At 41.5% G+C, this 17,502-nt stretch overlaps 1 protein-coding gene across 2 annotated transcripts in view; it reads right to left on the minus strand.

Annotated features, from left to right (window-relative positions):
• The window catches only part of DOCK1 (dedicator of cytokinesis 1), a 926,077-nt gene that overhangs the window by 242,407 nt on the left and 666,168 nt on the right, over nucleotides 1-17,502 (minus strand). For both annotated transcript variants that reach the window (XM_033940914.1, XM_033940915.1), the window contains exon 31: nucleotides 10,366-10,466. In XM_033940914.1, coding sequence (XP_033796805.1) covers nucleotides 10,366-10,466 — 101 coding nt within the window. The remainder of the gene's footprint in view (nucleotides 1-10,365; nucleotides 10,467-17,502) is intronic.

Consider the following 17,502-nt stretch of genomic DNA (forward strand, 5'->3'; position numbering starts at 1 on the left):
GAGTTAAGCACATTGGTCCAAATTATACATATGATATATATATTAAAAAAAAAATCAGCGTCAATCAGCACGGCACTTAGAGTGATTCTATAAAAGTCTCCCCCAATATTGAAATAACTCCTTGACGTTGTCTAGGGAGAAGACATTTCTGTGCTGTTTAACACCCCCAATAATTTTAAAAAGTTGGCACCTATGTCCTGCTTTATACAGGATTGCGCTTAGCAGCCATACGTGGCTTAACATTTAGGTGCACCCATTCAGGCCAAGGAAAACCAGGCCTAAATGCCCATGCCTAGGTTGTGTGCAGATCAGGTATATTCTATAACAGAGTGCCTAACTTTTAGGAATGCCCATGATCCACCCACACTCCTCCCCTGTCCATACTGCCTTTTGAGATTTGCGCACCACTTTCTAGAATGCGCCTACCAAACTGTGCGTGCAACTTCTAATTAGTGCCAGTTAGCGCCAATTATGGTGTCGCCATTTATTTGCACCGATTGATCGTGCCAAACAAGTTGCATGTGCAAACTGGCTGGGCATACCAATTTGCATATGCAACTTATGACGCTACGTACAGAATTTGGGGGGTAGTAAATAGGCTGCTCGGAAAGTAATGGGGCTGGTATTGAAGTGCATTAAATCACCTTAACACATATTCTTAGGTAGGTCCTGGCCGGGAATGCTCCAAATGGGGCCAGTTTGCAAAAATTCCCTTATATGAAAGATTTGTTCCCACTCATTCTATCCCAAAATGCAATGGGCAAGGAAGAGAACCACCATTTTGAGAATGATACCTCCAGAGGCAGAAGTTCTTGCTTGAGGTAAGGTGCTTGGGGGGGGACCTGAGTGAGGGTCAAGTGTGGGGTCCCCACTAGGCACCGGGGAGGCCATGGGATATTTTTTTTTGTTCTTCACATTTGAAGGCAGGGGTGGGGGTGGGAGGGGTGCCGCTAGACATCAGGGATTTTTAAAAATAGGGTTAGAGGGGTAATGGGTAGAGGGTGCCCCACATACTAGCGATCGTTTGGGGGGGAAGGGTTTGAATTGGGAGGTTCCATTTGACACCATAGTCATTTGGAGTCAGGACAGGAGAAATGCCAGAGCATGCTTGCCTGCAGACTTTTTTTAAATGTCATTCCTCTTGTAAGTGCCAATCACCACTCAGGCTGTGATAAGAAAAGTCAGGAAAGGTGACATTTATCAGTGAGCTGCAACTTATCACTGTGATTTTAATGGGGCAGTGATTTGCATGCTGTGGTGTTTTGCAATAGAACTGCAGCTCTACCACAAGACTTACCGAACCTCTGAATCTCCAATGTATATATGCAAATATATTTGTGGGGAGTGTGTGATGCAGTGGTTGGAGCTACAGCCCCAGCATCCTAGGGTTGTGGGTTCAAATCCCACACTGCTCCTTGTGACCCTGGGCAAGTCATTTAATCCCCCAGTGCCCCAGACACATTAGAAAGAGTGTGAGCCCACTGGAACAGATAGGGAAAAATGCTTGATTACCTGAATAATTTGTAACCCACATAGAATTGTAGGATATGCAGAATATAAATAATAAAATACATAAATATTTCATGTACTGTTATTATGGGTGGATATGCAGAATATAAATGATTAAATATGCAGAATATAAATAATTAAATAAAAATAAATAAATAAATATTTCACGTAGAATTATTACGGGTGTCCTGAAAACCAACCTGGTTCCTTCAGGAGAGGGTTGGGCAACACTGATTTAATGCACACAAGCTGCATGAATGGTTGTACAGATTACTTTGACTATGCACACCAGATAAGGGATACGCTACCGTGTTGGTTTATTGATTTATATTTTTGTATTAACGTATTTTATGTTGCCTGGGGAGAATTGTAGAATTTTGCACCTGAGCTGAAATTCCTGGCAGTGTGGGGACCATCATTCATTTGGATGCTTTCCTGCTAGAGAAAAGTATCCCAGTGCATGGCATGACAGAAGAAAACAAAATGCATTGGTACCGTTATACCATATCTTTATGCTTTGTCATACCATGATGGGAATGATGAACAAACCAGAAGTCCTTAGCCGTTTTAAAATATACTACATATATTGAAATTCAAATCATGGAAGCAAGCTTGTATTGACTTAAAAAAGTACCTTGGTAAATAACTTAAATGCTGGTTCTTTAAAATGTTACAATAAAGCTTAAAGATTTTATAAGTATAGCAATTTTTCTCCCAACAGACAGTGGTAAATACCAAACAAGCCTGCTTTCTGAATGTAGAAGTGTTCTCACAGTTTCCAAAGACCTATAAAACAAACTTTGTAAAAGCTTTTAGAGACTGAAAGGAAATTAAGCACTTATCTGAAGATTAATTCTAAAGACAGAATAATGGCTAATTCCATGCTTAATAAGGCAGTTAATATGAACTGAAGAATGAATGAGATTCAATTAGCAGCATTACAGTACGTTAAACTTGAAACTTTTGCCTTTATATAGTGTATACATTAAGAATCTTAGCTTTGATACTTACATTAAAAGAACATAGATTTATGACAGAAAAAAATGCATATCAGTAAGACATATTTAGTTATATATGTAACCGGCATTCATGCCCCTAAATCTAGAAAGGTGCACTTATTTTATTAAATTAATTTGTTTCACTGCTAAAAGTAAGCTAAGGTTCAGACTGTTGAATCCCCTGTCCAAAGGTGAGCAATGAAATCCCCAGCACCCATTAAATCTCTTAAATGTGGCACCTCTAATGATGATTTCTATGTCACAAAGGGGCACGTAAACATATACCCCCCTCTTTCACAAAGCCGCACTAGCGGTCTCTGCACATCAAAAGCCCTGAAGCCCTTTAAATCGTTATAGACTTCAGGGCAGTTACCTCAGTGGTAGCTGCTTAAAAGTGTGTGTGTGTGAGAGGGGTGGGGGAGAGATAATCTTTGAATGTAATAATATTTTTTTCTTTCTGGTTAAATATCTGGTCCAAAATTACAGCCATATTGGAGTTTAAGCATAAGATATCTTTTAAAATTATTATATGGAAATCTCTCTCTATGCCTCTTTATTTGATTTTTGTTCTTAATTTCTATTGCTCTGAAATGAATAACACAAAACTGGAAAGATAACTCCTAACTTTCTGTTTTCTTATGGTAGAATACAGTTTTTGTTATTTAGGAAATATGAAGATCTCTCCTTAAATCTCACTATTCGTTTTTATAAATGTAAATAGCTCAGGCTGGATAACTTTCTAAGTCTAAATGGTATTAATAATTCATTGTAATTAGTCTATTCATATGCTCATATGTTTTTGTTAATCTTCCTGTTGGAAGTTTCTTCTTCAAAGTGTTCACATAAGGGTATATTTACTCAATTTTGGATCATTACACTTAATTGTATCTGTTAACTTTTGAATAACTCGGAGTCTTTGAAGGTTTTTTTTGATGGTACCCAAATAAATGATGTTACAATAATCAAGCATGCTTAAAATGGAAGATTGAACCAATAAGTGGAATGATACTGCTTCAAAATATTTTCTGATGGTTCTGAGTTTCCATAATATCGAGAAGTATTTCCTAACCAATAAATCTGTGTGTACATTTAGAGTAAGGTGTCGATCCAGGGTCAGTCCCAGAATTTTTATGGAATAGTCAATAGGGAAGGCCTATCCATTCAGAAAAATCGATGAGTCCTTAATTTTATTATTTGGGCTTGCCAAGAAAAATTTGGTTTTGTCTGAGCTGAGTTTCAATTTGAATTCGGTCATCCATAATTGCTTTAAAATGAATGATTCTTTGTCTCAGAAGACAGGGTTGTAAGAGGAATAACTATAGTGATATCATCTGCATAGATATAAAATGTGACTTTTAAGCTTTGCAATAAGTTCCCCAATGAGGCAAGGTAAATGTTAGGGGATAGAGGAGAGCCCTACGAAACTCTGCAAGAGTTTACCCAGCTGCAGGATTGTTTATTATCACTATCGACTTGATAACGATCGTTTACTCAAAAAACCCTGAAACCATTTTAACACATTACCTGAAAGACCAATTGACTCCAAACAGTCAACCAGAATAGCATGATCGACCAAATAGAAGGCACTACTTAAGTCTAATTGCAGAACTAGTGCACTTGTACCTTGGCTGAATAAGGCATGAAGGAAATCTAGCAATGATGCAATGACTGTTTCGGTATTAACCCAGATCGAAAACCTGACTGATTGTCTTGTAGTATGCTAAATTTGTCCAAATACATTACTAAGTCCTGGTTGACCAAACCTTCCATCAGCTTTATGAATAAGGGAGTGCTCACAATAGGTCTGTAATTTGATGTCAACTTAATAGATTCCTTAGGATTTTTTACAATCGGTGTGATCAAAATCTGACCTAGATCCTCGGGAAATGTACCGGTCAGTAATAGAGAGGAAAGCCAATTGTATAGCTTGGCTTTGAAGGTGACTGGAGCAACTTTCATAATATTTGGTGGGCAGCAGTATAATCTGCAATAGGAATCAGCGTATTTCATATAAAATTTGCAGAATTGTTGCCAGGAAGGAGTAGTAAAATTATTCAAGGACATATCTACCCTAGGTTCAACTTTGAATTGATCAACTGGGTAGTTCAAATGGTTGGTTGTGGAGACCGTTAGTTTGGATCTCAAATTATTGATTTTGTTGTTAAAAAAATTCAGCGAGAGCATCTGCAGATGGTGGGGAATCTAAGGTAGGATATACACTTTCACAAAAACAATATGATAGATGTCGCAAAAAGTGAACAGTACTGCTACAGTTTCAATAAAGGGAGCTTCAAATGAATGGAGGAAAAAGCCTCAGACTGGAACCCTTCCACCACCACAATGGTGGTCCAAGGTGGTTGGGCGAACACCTCACTGGCAAAAAACCTCCAATCTTGCTCCCACAATATGTAAACTTAAAACAGGGCTGTTTCGTTCAAAAAGATAGAGGAAATGTCCACTTATCTTCTCAGTTGATCGGTACACCAAGACGGTGGCCAGCGTTTCACATAACTGCTGCCTCAGGGTGTAAAGCGATCCGATCAAACTTTAAACAGGACGCTGAACCGCATCTCATGAGGCAGCAGATATGTGAAACGCTGGCCACCGTCTTGGTGTACCGATCAACTGAGAAGATAAGTGGACATTTCCTCTATCTTTTTGCACGAAACAGCCCTGCTTTAAGTTTACATATTGTGGGAGCAAGATTGGAGGTTTTTTGCCAGTGAGGTGTTCGCCCAACCACCTTGGACCACCATTGTGGTGGTGGAAGGGTTCCAGTCTGAGGCTTTTTCCTCCATTCATTTGAAACTCCCTTTATTGAAACTGTAGCAGTACTGTTCACTTTTTGCGACATCTATCATATTGTTTTTGTGAAAGTGTATATTCTAACATTATTGATTTTCACACATCCGAGTTATTTTTGCTATAAACCTGGGGAATCTAAGGTAGACCAGGAAAAGGCCTGTATATCATAAAGATTGTTAACTAATTCAAAGAGATTTCTACTATTAGTGTTCGGGGAGCTAATTTTTGTGGTGTAGAAATTAGTGCTCCTTGTGACCCTAGGCAAGTCACTTAATCCTCCATTGCACCAGGTACATTAGAGAGATTGTCCGCACAGGGACAGATAGGGGAAATGCTTGAGCACTGATTGTAAAACCGCTTAGATAATCTTGATAGGCAGTATATAAAATCCTGAAAAATACTTGACTTGTATAATAATAAACAAGGCGTTTTTCTGGAACCTGTATCATCGCTGGTCTGTTAAAAAACAACAACTCCACAACAAGTATTGAGGTCTGTTTTTGTCCACTTTGTTTATTATTGTTTATACAAGTTATGTGTGTATAAATGAGGATCCAACCATACTTACGTTTCTTAATTGAGAGAAATGATTTATTACGTCTGTGTCCACAAAGGTTTTGTGCTGCTTTCGCAGTATTTAGTGAAACAGGGACCGTATTGCGACTAAAATTGTGCCATACACTTATTGTGAGCTGCATAGATATTGTAAAGCTAAGTATATATGGGAGTTTTTTTAAATGAAAAATTTGCTATTTTGGGTACTATATTAACATATAAAGATATTGCTGAGTTTTTCTGACAGTAATCTCTATAGCCCTTTTAGTCTTTTGACCACTGGAGCTAGAGTCCGCTAATTTTAAGGGATATACAGTTTATGGTGGATGTTTGATGTATTTTATAGACAAAAAGAAATTCTTTTTGTTTTAATTTTGAAAAGGAAATTATGCATGTAACTACTTTAAAAATTAGAGTTATGTCTGTAGATAAAAATTATCCCTGGATTTTAAATCAATATACATGGGCATTTACAAAGTTACCCCTAGTGGTCTCTGTCTGAAAAGCATCTCCATGTGTGAACTGCAAAATGTATATGTGTACATAGAATCCAGACGTAAATAGCGGCTTTTGAAATTGCCATTTACATGTGGTGATCCCTGGGAAGTAGCGATTTCAAGGAGGCGTGTGTTGGATGGGCCAAGAATCTACATGGATACTCCTCCTCTTACATAGATATATATGTAAAATTTTCCCCAATCGGGTTTTCTAACAGCTTAGAGGCATACATAGATTTTAAAAATCTGCCCCTTTCAAGGGATTATGGCAGTCATTCTTCTTACTTCCCTATTGTTTATTTCTTCCTCTTAAAAAAAAGTTGCAGCTTCACTATTTAATTGATTGTATACAGACATATAGGTTTGTACAATGGGACACGCTACATGTGAACGTGCCAGCAATTATAGTTAATGGAGAAAATTCTGTATATTACTGCCTACTGTTACATACCACTTATGTACTTCACTGCTGAGAAAACTGACATTTAAGTATCTAAGAGCATTAAGCACCATTCTATAAAGGTGTATGCAATTGCTTTGATGCATAACTATTTTGGGGGGAGGGTAATGGGGACTTGTATACTGCCTTTGGTAGCTTTGGCATTTCAAAGCTGACATTCAAAGCGGTGGGTACTGGAGGATTAAGTGGCTTGCCCAGGGTCACAAGGAACAGCACTGGGATTTGATCTCACAACCTCTGGGTGAAGAGGCATCAGCTCTATCAGTGAACCACACCTTCCAGGAGCAAGAGCAGGGTGCTAACTGATGTCATATCTCCCTTACAGAATGCTGCAAGCTATATGTGCCCTTGCTGCATTAATGCACCAACAGTTACATTATGTCTATGGCAGGTGTAAGTGATAGCATGTTAACATTTTTGGTTTGCCAATAGTGGTTTGTGATGGTATTTTATAATACAATCTTGGCACCAAGGACTTGTAACAGAACTGGTGCTCAGTGTGCACCAATGGGGTGCCAAAATCAACATATTATATGTGCATGCATTTTACAAAAGGCTTCATGTTTGGCAGAGCCTTTTGTAAAATACCACCAGAATTGAGTAGTTCTGAATTGCACACCACTGTTTACAGCAGGAGTGCCCATGCTTTTTGGGCTTGCAAGCTACTTTTAAAATGACCAAGTCAAAATGATCTACCAACAATAAAATTTTAAAGAAAATGTACGCAAAGAAAATGTTAATTATCATTTATATTCGGGGGGGTTTTCAAAGAGGTCAAGGCAGATGACTCTATGCAATGTCACCTCAGTAACAACTATACAAAAATAGACACATACCCCCGCCCTTTTTACTAAACTGCAGTAGTGGGTTTTAGAGCAGGGAACTGTGCTGAATGCCCCGCGCTGCTCTCGACACTCATAGGCTCCCTGCACTAAAAACTGCTACTGTGGTTTAGTAAAAGGGGGCCATAGTGCAAAATATAGACAGCAGATATAAATTCTCAAAATAGACACATTTTGATTACTAAATTGAAAATAAAATAATTTTTCCTACCTTTTTGTCTGGTGATTACATGAGTCTCTGGTCTATCTTCTGTAAAGCCAATATTTCTTTCTTTCTGCCTTTCTTTCTCCTCCTGGCCCCCCCTCTTTCTTTCTGCCTTTCTTTCTCTCTCCCCCTGGTCCCCCTCTTTATTTCTGCCTTTCTTTCTCTCTCCCCCTGGCCCCCCCCTCTTTATTTCTGCCTTTCTTTCTCTCTCCCCCTGGCCACCCTCTATTTCTGCCTTTCTTTCTCTCTACCCCTGGCCCCCCTCTTTATTTCTGCCTTTCTTTCTCTCTCCCCCTGGCCCCCCTTCTATTTCTGCCTTTCTTTCTCTCTCCCCCTGGTCCCCCTCTTTATTTCTCCACTTCCCCGATTCTTTCCCTACCCCCACCCCCAAGCCAGCAGCCGATTTCTCCCTGCTCCTTCCCCGAGCCAGGCCTGGTGCGTATATGCACCGGGCCTACAAGACTTCACCTCTGGCGTCAGTTCTAACGGGGAGGAAGTTCCAGGCCAGCCAGACTGCGATTGGCTGGCCCAGAACTTCCTCTCCAATGTTAGAATTGACGCTGGAGGTAAAGTCTTGTGGGCCCTGCACTTTTTCCCCGCCCACCAGCCCGCCTCACCTTTTGCCTCTACCTACCATGCAGCGGGCCGGCAAAGCGAAACCAATGAGAGGAGACTTAGCTCCTTGCCCACCAGTGAGCCCGCGCGATGGATTGAAATCATGTTTATGGATGGGTTAAGTTCGCCCTGGGGTTTGGAGATCACCTCGCTGGAGTGACTCTGCGGGGGAGCCGGTGCCGGGATGCGGTGGTTAGATGGAGCGCTTTTTCATAGGGAGGGTGGCTGGCTGTGCACCCCCTTGGGGCGTGCACCTGGGGCGGACCTCCCCCCCCCCCCTTGGTACGCCACTGGTGGGAGGAACCTGGGTGGGCTATGACATGTCTCCAACTTATGCATGTAAGTACAGAATACTATACACAATACACTTAGACATGCCCATTTATACCTGCCTTTAATCTGGGTAAATGGTCACACCTAAATTTAGGTTGGCCAACTTGGGTTCATGCTAGAGTTCTATAATCAATAACAATATTGTATGGACCCCTAAGATAGAATTACTAGATTATCATTGATTCTGTTTGATTTTCTTGTTCAGATATAGTTTAGTTCTTTAAATTTTCTAGTGTTCTATAATGGTAACATTGAGCAAAGGTTGCACTCATCATGCCTAAATTAAGGTGCTAAGTTACAGAACTGCACTCTTAGATAGGTTTCTGGAGGGAGGGTTTTTGGCATGACACTTCACTTCTGATCAAAGAGCTACTTACATTATCCCCCAGACTGAAAGCTCACTTATTTGAAGCTGCATTTAAATCCTAAACCTAACAATATGAAAGGAATAGTCTCTTACCACCTTTTTGGCCTCATCTAATTCCCTTCATAGGCACTACATTCAGACTCCCCTATGTCCTATGTGATTCCACCTTATCAGCCCCCCTCTAATTCCTTTCATGAACACTCCCCTTTTTGTCTGTCATAATTAGATTGTAAGCTCTTCTGAGCAGGGACCATCTCTTGCATGTACAATGTGCAGTGCTGCGGGCATCTGGTAGCGCTACAGAAATAATATATTTGTTGTTGCCCACCCCTAACTGTAACCAACTGTACAAGAGATGTGCTAAAGGTACCACCGCTCCCTTTTATGTTTCAAGTGTGAGTTATAGACATGTCACAGACCTACACGCAGCAGTAACTGGTGCAAACAAGTTTCTGACCATAGCAGGACTTGCAGCATGAATAGGAGAGGATACAAATATCAAAGGCATTGACTGTGCTACAATAAAAGATGCAGATGGCATCCTTTTCAAGGGAGGAGGGAAAGCACAGGAGGAAGGGCATTAGGTAGTTGTCATGACAACCAACTCCATGTGCTCCAGAGCTCTGTCCATACTGTGTTTGTGCATTATACTTATAACCAAAAGTGCTTTAAAATTGTTCCAACTGTTCTTGCTTGTTTCATTGTCCCACATTGTGGGGGGTTTTCTTTTCCTAAATTAAACAGATTGCCTTCATGTCTTCAAAAGTGCAGGGACTACTGTTTGCCTCTCTACTTCAGTTTACACCGATAGAGTACATTCAGTTCATCACATATTCTAAAATCACTTCTGAATTTTTGAAAAAAATAAAAATGATGCCCTATATGAAGAAAGAGATTTTTGCTAATTCTATATAACAAAAAAACCCAGTTTTGAAATAATATAATGTAAACATGTAAAATGTATATTAAAACCAAAAATCATTTCTCAGGCCTAATGTGGGATATCACATTACTTGAATTATTTCTCATACCTAAAGTGGAATGTCACTTAGAGACTACATGAGGGGAGAGAGGGTAAGAACAACAAAAGCTATATAGAGAGAGCCTGTTTTATTTTTTTTAACACTTTTGGTCTCCCAGATCTTACATTTTTTTCCATTGGAAAGAAATTGAACTTACTTATTAAGTATTTTGGTCCGCTTAGTGCTTGAAAAATTTTCTAGTTGTAGAGATTCTTGAGTAAGGAAAGCGACAGCCAGATGAAAATAATTGTTCCAAAGCTAAACCATCCAAAGAACAAGAAGAATAAAAATTAACATCTTTTAAGATATACAAGTTAACATTCCAGCAAAATGGTAACCTCATATTACATTACAAATTCAATCTAAAGGAATGTAAAACAAACTCATTCAAAAGCATAAAACACATTTAAAGGATTTGGTGCTCACTAAAAAGTATAACTGAATGAACTATAGAAATGAACAAAAAAAACATTAATGCAAATATTGTCACGGACATATATTTCTAACATCACGCACAGTAGGGCTTAGTTTGCTCTTTGATAAAATTTAGTAAACTGTAAAACATAATATGCTTTGTCATTTCCCCTTTTCAAGAACTAATAAAGATGAAAATCTTCTTGTTGCTAAGCCTTCCTGCAGTAGTGAAATCACTTTTAAGCTGACACATTTTTCACCATTTTCATTGCATGCATGAGCAGTAATCCAAGAGTAACGTATTATCTGGGAAATCAGTTTATCCCTATTCCATGTGCTGCTTTACTAAGGTTATCATTTACCATGCCAGGGGACAAAAGAACATTTAGTGTTTGGGCAACATGCATGAGTGCTTGCATACAGATATACCTACCTCCGAAAAACTGACAAACAGATGTCAGTCATGAATTATCCTATTAAATTAGAGTGAACAAAAGGCAGCAGATCAACTATGATATGCCAGTCACATCCAAGCATGCCTTGGACAGACAATCTGATAACCAAGATTCCCACTTGAGCATGACAAGGATATAATCTGCCTCAAATTTTAACACGCTGCAGAAGAAATGCAGTCTCAGATCAAATGTCCCTGATGTCAGAAATCATTTCTCATACCTAATGTGGAATGTCACTTAGAGACTACATGAAGGAAGAGAGGGTGAGAATAACAAAATAATAACTACTTTTACATGATTAAAGAGTCTATTTTTATGCCCTCAGGCTGGTGCAAAGGAACATGACGACTTATTCTACCCTTGCAGATTCTGTAAGAATAAGTGGGGAAAGCATGCAAAACATAGTTGATGGGATCCTTGCGTCTCTGCATGCAAGTTTATTAGGATTTTATATACCACCTATCAAGGTTATCTAAGCGGTTTTTACAATCAGGTACTCAAGCATTTTTCCCTCTCTGTCCCGGTGGGCTAACAATCTGTCTAACGTACCTGGGGCTATGGAGGATTAAGTGACTTGCCCAGGGTCACAAGGAACAGCAAGGGGTTTGAACCCACAACCCCAGGGTGCTGAGGCTATAGATCCAACCACTGGGCTCACTCATATGTCTGTGTTTGCATCTGTGCTCTATGTTTTGCACATGCATGGTATGTAATCCTGTGCTCAACTATAGGATAGGTTTTGAGGAGTAGTGGCTTGTGGCCAGTAGGGGGTGATGTTTATGGGACAGTAATGGAATGGACGTCAGGATATGATAGTGCAGTATTTTGTAGTTTTTCTACAAAAGGGCCTGGTTTTTCGTATGATTCTGGGTAACTCTAGTTAGATACAAGCATATGTGTTAGTTAAGGCCATGCCCAATAGAAGCGTACGAAAAACGGGTGAAGAAAAATCTGAATATGGATGCAGTCAAAACCAGAAAAACACACTAAAGATTAATATAAGGGAAAGAATAATATTCTTTTTATGTATTTTGCTATTAGGCCAAATCATGAAGGAAACCAGGATATACAGGGATTCCATTTTGGGTTCTTGTGTCTTTGGAATCCATTTTGTGTTCAGTTTTTTCCAAGTCTTTGTTTAGGCTTCCTAGCATCGTGGTTTTAATTGATACCAGATGTGCCTTAGGCTGGCTAAGATTAAGTATCCCAAACTAAGATATAACATGTATTAAATATGAATGGCTGAGATATGAATGAAAATTATGAATGAAAGGGGCCCCTGGAGTGATTGTGTGACTGTATTTAACAAAAGAATGGGTTTTGAAAAAACATATTATATATATTTGCAACCTAAAGAAATTCAAAGGGTATAACATCTGGAAATAATTAAGTCAGAGACTGCTGCTCTAACATAGGAAGGCTTCTGTGTGCAGATCAATGAAATTTGAAACTGTCAGCTTAGGGAGCGGGGGAGACAACCCATCCTTTCCTCTAAGGCCGACCAATTTTCAGCAGCTTGTTTGATACATAGACAAAGGGCCTGATTCTCTAAAAGTGCGTCCCGATTTTAGGCAGCTGTAGGAGTCCTACAGCTGTCTAATCAGCCAATCGGGATGCACGTTTTAAAAAAAAAATGCTCCCCAGGCAGGCCGACTATATTGATGGCGAGGCCCGCAAGACACCTAGGCCCTGATTCTGAATAGGACGCCCGGGAGAGGCGTCCTATTCAGAATTGGCCTAAACTAAACCCCGATTCTGTAACCGGCGTCCATGTTACAGAAGCGGGTTAGAGAAACGGGTTAGATTAGAAACGGTCCGCTACACTTATCGCAGCAAGGGATCTCTCTGCCGCTATAAGTATAGCGGGCCGCGGCCCCCTGACCAGGAGGGTGCCCAAACCCTCTGCCCGAAGACGCACCCCCCCGACACTACCGACCGCCCCCCCCCGACATTACCGATCCCCCCCCGACAATATCGATAGCTGGCAGGAGGGTGCCCAATCCCTCCTGCCTGAAGACGCACCCCCCCGGCGCTAAACCCCCCCAAACCTCCACTCCACCAAACCTGTTCTTAGAAGGGTCTTGCACGTCTTGAGCCGGCAGGCAAGCCTCGTCGAAATGAAGCGGGCCCGCCCCTTCCCGGCCCATCCCGCCGAAGCCTAAGGCCTGATTGGCCCAGGCTCTAGAAGCCTGGACCAATCAGGCCTTAGGCATAGCGGGTCCGCCCATCCCCACTTAATCTAAGGTCTGATTGGCCAATCAGGCCTTAGATTAAGTGGGGATGGGCGGACCCGCTATGCCTAAGGCCTAATTGGTCCAGGCTTCTAGAGCCTGGGCCAATCAGGCCTTAGGCTTCGGCGGGATGGGCTGGGAAGGGGCGAGCCCGCTTCATTTCGACGAGGCGTGCCTGCCGGCTCAAGACGTGTAAGACCCTTCTAAGAACAGGTTTGGTGGAGTGGAGGTTTGGGGGGGTGGTTAGAAACATAGAAATTGACGGTTAGCGCCGGGGGGGTGCGTCTTCGGGCAGGAGGGATTGGCACCCTCCTGCCAGCTATCGATATTGTCGGGGGGGGGGGTCGGTAGTGTCGGGGGGGGCGGTCGGTAGTGTCGGGGGGGTGCGTTTTCGGGCAGAGGGTTTGGGCACCCTCCTGGTCAGGGGGCTGCGGCCCGCTATACTTATTGCGGCAGAGAGATCCCTTGCCGCGATAAGTATAGCGGCCGCGTCTACTTACAATGTAGGCCAGCATTTTGCTGGCCTACATTTTAAGCTTCTCCTCTACTAGGGAGACGCGTAGGGCCGCCTAGGTTCAGCCTAAGGCCCGCCTAAGGCCCTTAGACGAGCTTAGGCATCTTGCGGGTCTCCCTAGGCTCCCGGAGGTGCCTTCAGTCTTGCCTGGGGAGCATTTTTTTTTAAAAAACGTGCATCCCGATTGGCTGATTAGACAGCTGTAGGATGCCTAAAATCGGGATGCACTTTAGAGAATCAGGGCCAAATTGTCTGAAATAAGTTTTAAGAATGATAAAAGAATATTGGAAATGTTATAAAATGTAAAGGTATATTCAGAAATGAATGTAACAAACAAATAGGATTTCTGAAACTTTTATTTTCTTTGTCTAACTTTTAAACACCTCCTCTGTTAGTTTGATTGGCTGTTAAACTGATGATGTCAGACTGAGCCAAAAGTATATAATAGAGTGTTGTAAAATATTGAACTGAGCTCGTTATCAGAAGGCCAGCATTTTGGCAACTATAACGACCTCCCGCTAATGCAACGGCTAACGCAATTATGCTTTATTCTTTTGGTGTCATGATTGAAAAAATAAAAACAATAATTATATTTTGGTAACAAAACCTTTGCATTTAGTGTCATTTAGCATGTTTTTTAAATTATTTTTCACACCTTGAGCTTCATGAGTGCAAGGCTTCCCATGCTGAGTTTATGTGGCTGCCTAATGCTTGCCCTGTGGTGTGGGAACTGGGTACACAAAATTAAATTTATTATTTTTAGAACCAAGGCCAGGACTGGAATGTTACAAGAGGCTGAATAAGCAGTTCAGACTTTAAAATTCTCCACAAAAATAACTCAGCTGATTCCAGTGCATTTTCACTGAACCAAAACCTTTATGGAACATCTTTTATTGTTAGTTGTAACTTCAATAGTGGCAAAGCATATGAATATGTAGCAAACCGATTAGTACTTGTACATAAGAACATAAGAATTGCCGCTGCTGGGTCAGACCAGTGGTCCATTATGCCCAGCAGTCCGCTCACGGACAAAGTCCGCTCTGGGCAAAGACCAGCACCCTAACCAAGACTAGCCCTACCAGCGCATGTTCTTGTTCAGCAGGAACTTGTCTAACTTTGTCTTGAATCCCTGGAGGGTATTTTCCCCTATAACAGCCTCCGGAATAACATTCCAGCTTTCTACCACTCTCTGGGTGAAGAAGAACTTCCTTATGTTGGTACGGAATCTATCCCCTTTCAATTTTAGAGAGTACCCTCTCATTCTCCCTGCCTTGGAGAGGGTGAACAACCTGTCCTTATCTACTAAGTCTATCCCCTTCAGTACCTTGAATGTTTTGATCATGTCCCCTCTCAATCTCCTCTGTTCGAGGGAGAAGAGGCCCAGTTTCTCTAATCTTTCGCTGTACGGCAGCTCCTCCAACCCCTTAACCATCTTAGTCGCTCTTCTCTGGACCCTTTCGAGTAGTACCGTGTCCTTCTTCATGTACGGCGACCAGTGCTGTACGCAGTACTCCAGGTGAGGGCACATCATGGCCCGGTACAGCGGCATGATAACCTTCTCCGATCTGTTCGTGATCCCCTTCTTTATCTATATACAACTATATACAAAAGTCTCTCTTGGTGCTTTCCTCCTTTACCTTTAGGTCCTACCATTGAGGTAGCAGGGGTCACCATCTCTCTCTCTCTGCAGGATGCAGATCAGACTTGACTTAGCTCTGATAATCTTCTCGAGGGAGTGTATCAAGTAATGAAAGATTAGGTTCTTACCAGGATAATTTTGTTTCTGTTAGTATACACAGGAGTCTGTACATTAGATGATCAATCCATGCTTGCATACCACTTGCAGAAGGGTACCAGTCACACCTTTCAGCTCCTCCTCCTTTACTTGTGGCACATAGCTCCTTCTTCAGTTTGTACCAAAACAATTGAGCTCTATTGTAAGAGGAGAAAAGAAAAGGAGGGAAATGGGAACTTCCCTAGAAATAACATACATTTCTGTTCTGCTCTGTAACTCTTGAAAAGTACAATCATTATTTACTTATTCAATTTTCTATAACATTCTCCCAGGGGAGCTCAGAACGGTTTACATGAATTTATTCAGGTACTCAACCATTTTTCCCTGTCTATCCCGGTGGACTCACAATCTATGTAACATACCTGGGGCAATGGGGGGATTAGGTGACTTTTCCAGGGTCACAAGGAGCAGCATGGGTTTGAACCCACCATCTCAGGATGTATTAATGAGCCAATCTGCTGTGTACAACTAGCACTAACACATAAGGAACTGCAAAGCTCAATAACTCAGTAGTTTATTAGTAAGTTAATCAAACATGTTCATCCAACTGAAAGAAGAACTCCAGTTCTGGGCCATAGAGTTGTCTGAGGCAGAAAGCAAACAAATTGCAGAATGCACAGGGTAGATTGTACGGACTCCTGTGTATATTATTAGGAACAAGATTATCCAGGTAAGAATCTAATCTTTTATTCTGTTACATATACAGAGGAGTCTATACATTAGGTGACGTACCGAAGCAGTGCTAGACGTCTAGGGAGGGACAGATGAGCATGCCTGCAAGACTAAGGACCCAAAAGTGATGTCCTCTTGAGCCGCCATGTCCACTATATAGAACTTTGTAAAGATAAGGAGAGGAGACCAAATAGCTGCTCTACAGATCTCTTCAGGTGGAACTGCCTGGGATTCCACCCATGAAGATGCCACACTTCTGGTCAAATGAGCTTTGACATAAATAAGAGGCTGTTTGTCATAACTAGTGTATACCAATGAAATTTCCAAGCAAATCCATCTGGTGATAGAAGCCTTAGAAGCTGGTCTTCCTAGTCTGGACTGGATCTTGCTTCTGCAATATCTCATCTTGCTTGTTCAAACCCATAGGATAAAAAGCGGGTGAACAAAGCTCTTCGTTGACATGAAAAACTGACACAACCTTTGATAGAAAAGGAACCATGTGTAAAGAAATCCCAGCATCTAAGATCCTTAAGAAGGACTCTCTGTAAGAAAGAGCCTGCAATTTCAATATCTGTCTCAATGAGACTATTGCCACCAGGAATATCATCTGTATCATGAGGAGCAGAAGAGACAGCTCTTTGAGAGGCTTGTATGAAGTCTTGGACAGGCCCTTCAGAATAATATTATGATTCCAGGATGGAAAAGGCTGGAGTATGGCAGGTCGCAACTTGAGCGCTCCCTTCAAGAACCAGGTAACATCAGGGTGAGGTGCCAAAGACTGATTTCCCCCTCAAGCCTGGAAGCACAAGAGGTCCGCCACCTGGACCTTGAGAAATGCCACTGCTAGGCTCTTTTCTAATCCAGCTTGAAAGAATGTCAGGATCACAGGAATTGGTGCCGTGAAAGGCTCAACCTGCTCCTGGTGCACCAGAGCTGGAAGACTTCCAGACCTTAGTGTTGGCCGCAAATGTTGATGGCTTCTTTACTCAAAGTAGAGCACCAATGACTACCTTAGAATAGTCCTTGCAGGTCAAGGCTGTGCATTCAATAACCATGATATAAGACCAAAGTGATCTGGGTTCTCCATAGGAATTGGACCCTGACTGAGAAAACCCACATACACTGTTAGCTTGAGGCATCTGTCTCATTGCAGAGGCACAAGGTAGAAACATGACGGCAGATAAAGGCCAAATGGTCCATCTAGTCTGCCCAT

The sequence above is a fragment of the Geotrypetes seraphini genome, chromosome 4, assembly GCF_902459505.1.
Source record: "Geotrypetes seraphini chromosome 4, aGeoSer1.1, whole genome shotgun sequence".
Lineage (NCBI taxonomy): Eukaryota > Metazoa > Chordata > Amphibia > Gymnophiona > Dermophiidae > Geotrypetes > Geotrypetes seraphini.